At 54.1% G+C, this 6,674-nt stretch overlaps 1 protein-coding gene across 1 annotated transcript; it reads right to left on the reverse strand.

Annotated features, from left to right (window-relative positions):
- Window positions 1-2,369: 2,369 nt before the first annotated feature.
- On the reverse strand, window positions 2,370-4,066 carry LOC109764502 (putrescine hydroxycinnamoyltransferase 3). Its single transcript, XM_020323308.4, has one exon. It carries the CDS (start codon window positions 3,985-3,987, stop codon window positions 2,632-2,634), a length of 1,356 nt encoding a protein of 451 aa, XP_020178897.1. The 5' UTR covers window positions 3,988-4,066; the 3' UTR covers window positions 2,370-2,631.
- Between the last annotated feature and the right edge of the window lie 2,608 nt (window positions 4,067-6,674).

A 6,674-nucleotide genomic window follows, 5' to 3' on the forward strand; every position in this document is an offset into this window, starting at 1 on the left:
AATTCTGAATATCTGCACTAATTCAGTTGCACTACTCGACATCCATTGGTTCTGCAAACAGGGTAGTATTTCTTGCATGCAACAGCAGCCGGTTGCCATGAACTCCTGGACTGTTCTAAAAGCCTCTTTGTGCTTCCTCTGCAGAATTCAACGGGGCAACAACAATTAAAATAAAAAGGCACAGAAAAAAAGGAAAATCATGTCCGCTGGCCACGGAAGAAAGTGGACAGTGCTAGGAGACCTCCTGCAGAAGATTAAGGTTTTCGCTAGCCCGCGGAGAAAAACGGAGATGTGATGGAGCTGCTGGCGGAGGTCGTGTCGGACTGATGGGGTTAGATTTCAGGGAGGTGGCATGGTCTGGTGCAGTGCTCACGCGCGCGCTGCTTCAGAGCTCGCAGCGCACACTGACTTGGACCCCGGCAGCCATGGCCTGGCCTCTGTCAAGAGGAAGTCACAAAGTTGCTGCTCGTGATGTAGGCAGCGGTTCAATCAGGGGATGACTGAAAGGAGAGCTGCGATCCCGATCTGGCCAGTCTCGGTGGTGCTCGGCAGATCTCGTCCGTCACGTCGGGGGAGAGAGCAGGCACTGGTGGACGACTTGGGTGCCCCTTTCCTTGTCGTGGTTGTGGATCCCTTCAGATCGGGGTCTCCGTCGTCGATCTAGGAAGGATCGCAGGTTGGGGCTGGACGACTGCGCCCCGTGCCGGTAGCTGCTGGTGGTGGTGTTTGGCGGGGGCTGCCACAGCTAGGCGACAGGAACGGGGTAGGGGCGAGGCCACAGATGGGAACCCTACCCGGATAGGGAGGAGGCCGATCTACCCTATAGCTCACGAGATCGGAAGAGAAGGGGGAGGGCGACGCCGGATTCGATGGCGACACATGATCGGTGGCGACGACCATGGGAGGGGTAGCGCCAGGGGAACCGATTGGGGGAGACCGTGGATTGGGGAGCTAGAGGGAGAAAGAGGGAGGGTTGTGGATTCTGTTTGAGTTTTTTTCAGTGGAAAACCAACGTGGGAAGACGCGATCGAGTGGGAGGAGGGGTCGACGAAAGGTACGACGTAAGAGGGGAGACGGAACCTTACGTTTCTTTTAGGTAGTAGAGATCTATCCCTAATCCCTATCCCTAATCCCTAATCCCTAATCCCTAATAATAATAAAGGGGCCATTTCTTCTTCCTTCTGCAATTTTCGTCCGCCTGTCATCAGCCCCAAATTTTCGTCCGTCGTCATTACCAAATTTTCGTCACCCCAATAGGCCTCAGCCCAAAAAAGATAGAAAAAATATTTAAGTGCCCTACTTGGAATCGAACTCCCATCCTCTTGTTCAATTCTAAAGGACAATTCCGACTAGACACCGACTCCATCACGACAGCTAGCTACCGCATGTGGAATATTAAAATCTCCGACTCCATCACGACGTGTGGTAGCACGCTAAACTACTTTTTATTTTAAGGTTCAATTTTACTCTGTTTATGGATAAGGGTTAGATAATGTTGAACTAAGGCCAACTTAAACGGACAATCCCATTTCATCCGGCCACGTCCGTTTGAGGTGAAACGGACACAAATCAAATTTAGTTGCAATCTTTGTGTTTTTATATGAAATTTATTATTGCGACTCTATGTGATTTATTTGGTTGTAAACTATATGCAATGAGTTGAGTGTTTTTATTCAGTTCTGAAACTATATGCAATATTGAGAGAAAAATTGTCCACATTTGGCCGTCTGGACGGGCGGACCAAATGGGTCATCTGCGTTGGGCACATTCCCAAGGCATCTACAAAAGAGGCCGAACTTTGCCACTTTACTCGAACCAAACGGATAAAATTCATGTAAAACGGACGTCTATTTGGGGTCCGCCCATTGGAGTAGGACTAACATATATACATAAAGTAGGGCACACACAACAAAAACATATATGCTTGCACGTCCAGTAAAGTAAACACAAAATATATTGTCTCCAGACGTAATTTATCCCGGTTCATACAAGTGCATAATGAACCATCGACATCAAAACACAGGTATTTACGTCTCATGGCAATAGAGTCTTTAGTTGATCTCAATAAAGCTATTGTTCCGGATCAGGAAAAGAATATCATGCCTGAAGTCCCTAAAGATGGGCATGCTGGGTGTGTTACGAAGAAACTTGACAACCACCTTATACACATTTTGGCCCCAAACATTAATGCTATGGAGGAACAACAACAAATTTGTCTAGGTAAAATTACTTTGAAAAGCGCTGCATGCACAATATTTTAATTGTCCGATCGTAGTACAATACATAGTCTAGGGCCCCATAGAGTCGTGCTGTTAATTGATCCATCATTTTTGTCCTCGTCAAGTATAACCTCTACATGTCCAACCTGATTAGTGATAATTGGCATTTGCTTCGCGGCGAAGCTCGCTAATTTTTATTCTCCCGTTGCAACGCATGGGCATGTATGTTTGCTAGTAGTAGGTAAAAAAAAGATAAAGACAAAGATTAGGTAGAGATTAAACTCGGTTTATTCTTAAGAAATTCTCAGGCAAAAAGAAAAACACACACACAAGGAAACCATCTTGGATGGGCTGTTTTATCCGAGGATGCATCATTTATTCATGTCCTGCATGCGTCCCTGGCTCGCTCTCGCTACTCTTTGTCATGGTGATCGATGGAGTAGAGACACTGCTTGAAGGCCTCGAGGTTGTCTTGGAAGACAGGCACGAAGGCGTCGATGCTGCCGTCCCCGATGTAGGACGGCGCAAGGAAGATAAGCCCTTCCGCCGGGATGTAGGACGGCATGACGTACGTTGGGGTGCCCGTGCCGAAGTCCATGTCGTAGAACTGAAAGGTGAGCCAGCTGTGCACCTCCAAGTCGGGGCACAGCACGTCCCTCATGTTGATCTCGGAGCTCGGCGCAAGTCCTTCCTGCTCGACAAGGCCGGAGGTGGCAAAGTCCACAAACGACCGGAAGTAGGCCGGGTCCGCCACCCTAGCCACCTCGTCGTGGATGAGCTGCGCGGCGTGACTCAGCGGTTGTCCCAGCAGGTCGGACACCCTAGCGCGCGGGAAAGCCCAGAGGACTAGGTTGCTGGCATACTCCGCTGGCATGCCGAGGCGGCTGCGGCCGTCCACTGAGATACGCACCGTGGAGATGTCGTCCTGTGAGAGTCCCCGCGCCCGTGTCATGGCGCGCCACAGCTGGGCGAGAATAGTTTCGAATCGGGTAAACGGGCGGTCCCGCCCTTGTGAGGTGGTGTCGCGAAGGCCGGCGATCCAGTCCTTGCTGAAGTGCGCCTTGTGTACAACGATCACCTTCTTGTCGCCGGCGGTCGCTGTGGGCGCCGGCGCCGGCGGTGGTGGAAGGTAGTACTCGCGATTGCGGTGGTCGAACTCGAACTCGTGGATGCAGTGAGAGGGGCGTGGCTGGAATAGGTCGAGGTGGTTGTACTTGTACATGGGCGGGAGACCCATAGTGAGACCCCTGGTGGCACGTCCCCACGCGACGAGGAAGTTGCTGGTGGCGCGCCCGTCGGCGACGGCGTGGTTGCGGGCGAACCCCACCGCGAGGGAGCCGCACCTGAACCGCGTGAGCTGCAGCACCACCACCTCCTTGATAGCTTCCTCCTCGAGGTCCGGAAGCAGCTGCAGCAGCTCCGGCTTGGGATTGGGCAGGGCCACATCCACATCCACCATGTCGGCGTCCACGCACGCCTCCACCACACGGGCACCCCGGTCATTGAGCAGCACCACCGGCCCCTCGCTGCGGTTGCGGACCAGCTGCCCCGCCAAGGTGCGGTACTCCGAAAGGGCAACAGCTAGGCCCTTCTCTAGAGCGGCCGCGGTGGGCGCCGGCGCCGGCGCCGCAAAGGCAAAGATCATGGCCATATGCATTTGGTACGTCACCTTGTCAAAGACAGAGAGAGGGATGTACTCGGGGGCGCCGGCGGCCAGCTTGGTGGACGCGGGCTTGACGAGCTTGGAGCTCAGGACGTGGACCTCCATTGCCGGCGGGGACGCTCTGCGTAGCCAAGTACGTACGTCAAGCTCAACTTTGTGCTTATTGGCTTTTTTGTTTTGTTTCTGTCAGCGGATGTGGGCTGCGCCGTATTTATTTATATAGGGGCAGGGGTATGGTCGGTGGGCCGAAATTAACTACAACCTCTGGACCGTCGGCACCCCATACCGACAATGCCATGTTACCTACTATTAATACCAAACAATCTGACCCAAATTAACTAGACAAGTTACACCTGCCCCTATTTGACGAATTTTGCGTCAAACTGTCAGGGCAACGCACACCCTTCGCCCGTCTTTGGGCCGGCCTTTTTTCCTGTTTTCTGTTTCAACCGACTCCATTGGCGCACGCCTGTTTCCTCGTTACCCTTTCTTCCCGCGGCTGCTTTATTTTGATTCCTTCTCTGCTTGCTCCTCTCGATTCCCCTTCCTTCCACTCGATTCTTCCCCGCGGTCTTCATTCCTTGCTCCTTCGTGCGTCTTCTTCACTAGGTGCTCTGGATCTTCATCTTCTCTCCCCTTACTGCAAGTCTCTCGGATGGAATTAGGGTTAGCTGATTTTGTTCTTTGTGTTGGAGCCGAGAGCTCCAGCGAGGCCTAGATCGCTATCACCGCAGAGGAAGAGAGGTAAACGAAGACGCCAGAGGTTTTTGTGCTGCGCACTGTTCTGCAGCTTTTCTCATTAATCTTCAACTTATTTGTACATCAACTAGGAAAGCGAAAAACCCTCCACGCCGCCGAGCCTACCGGATGTGCCATCCCACATCGACCGTCGTGCGTGAGGTGAGTGCAGGCCGAGTCCTACGCTGCATGCCATCCCATGAGCTCACAACGGCCGCACTAATCTAGCTAGCTACTAACTGAAAACGAAAACAGCTTCTGCGTGTACATGCACACGAGTCAGAGCCGGTTATTCAGCTAACTGAAGAAAACAAAAGAACTATCCTAACAGGCAAAGGATTACAGGCTCAACAATTCACCCCCTAATCCTTGTGCCCTGGGATCACCTTGACGACGCCGAGCTTCTGTCGGAGCTCAATGAACTTGATTCTGCCCAGCGCCTTGGTGAGGACATCGGCAAGCTGTCCATCAGTGCCAACATGGTCGACATCCACCTTGCCATCTTCAATGCATTCACGAATGAAATGATATCGTATGTCAACGTGCTTACTTCTTTCGTGATGCACCGGGTTCTTGCTGAGCTCTATCGCCGACTTGTTGTCGACGCGCAGCTACGCCGTCGTTGGCGCGTCGCCAGTGAGCTCACCAAGGAGCCTGCACAGCCACACGCCCTGGCATGCTGCAGATGCCGCCGCCATGTACTCAGCCTCGCAAGACGAGATGGCGACGACCTTTTGCTTCTGAGATATCCACGTGATCGCACTGGAGTCGAGGAAGAACACCACACCAGTCGTGCTCCGGCGATCATCAACGTTGCCGGCGTGATTGCTGTCGCTGTAGCCGATCACCTCCGGCGCTGAATTACCTCCCCGCTTGTAGCAGCAACCATACTCCAAAGTCCCGCTAACATAGCGGAGGATTTGCTTCACCGCAGCCCAATGCGATTCTGCAGGCGCCTCCAGATACCTGCTGACGATGCCGACGGCGTAGGTGATGTCGGGTCGTGTGTTACAAAGGTATCGAAGGCTGCCGACGACGCTTCTGTACCGTGTGGCGTCCACGGCGTCGCCGGCGCCAGTCTTGGACAGCTGGAGACGATTCTGCATAGGAGTGTCGCTAGCGTTGCACCCCCTCATCCCAGCAGCTTCGAGGATCTTCATGGCGTAGGCCCTCTGACAGAGAGTGATTTCTCCGTCCTTCTGTCGTACCTCGATCCCAAGATAATAGCTCAGGAGGCCGAGATCACTCATGTCAAACACACTGCGCATCTGCTCCTTGAACGCCTTGATGTCGTCGATGCTGCCGCCGGTGATGATCAGATCGTCCACATACACCCCGACCAGCAGTGTCCCTGCGCCGGTGCTCCTCCTGTACACCGCATGCTCGAGGGGGCTACGCTCGAACCGGAGCGACGCAAGCGACGTGTCCAGCTTGGCGCCTGTTTCAGACCGTACAAGGCCTTCCGGAGACGCATCACCTTTCCTTCCTCGCCGGCGATGACAAAACCCGGTGGCTGGTGAACGTAGACTTCCTCGATCAGGTCACCATTCAAGAACGCCGACTTGACGTCCATGTGATGGACTTGCCACCCTTGCCGCGCCGCCAACGCCAGCAGTAGCCGCACTGTTTCCATGCGAGCTACCGGCGCGAACACCTCGTCGTAGTCCACGCCTTGCCGCTGCGAGTAGCCCTTCGCCACCAAACGCGCCTTGTGCTTCACAAACTTGCCGGCGGGGTCCCTCTTGACCTTGAACACCCATTTGAGCCCTATCGCTCGGTGCCCAGGCGGGAGCGCGGCGAGCTCCCAGGTCTTGTTCTCACGGATCGCGACCAGCTCGGCGTCCATGGCGCGCATCCAGCACGCCTCCTCCAGCGCTTCATCGACGCCAGCGGGTTCTTCAGCAGCGATGAGGCAGAGACCCACTTGGTCTTCTCTCGCCGCTTCTACCTCAGCCAGTACATGTGTCATCTTGCGGTAGCACGTTGGCGCATGGTCGAGGTCGTGCCGCTCCCAGTCGTCACTGGGCGGCGTAGCCCAGCCATCGTCATCAGGG

The sequence above is a fragment of the Aegilops tauschii genome, chromosome 3 (assembly GCF_002575655.3).
Source record: "Aegilops tauschii subsp. strangulata cultivar AL8/78 chromosome 3, Aet v6.0, whole genome shotgun sequence".
Taxonomy (NCBI): Eukaryota; Viridiplantae; Streptophyta; class Magnoliopsida; order Poales; family Poaceae; genus Aegilops; species Aegilops tauschii.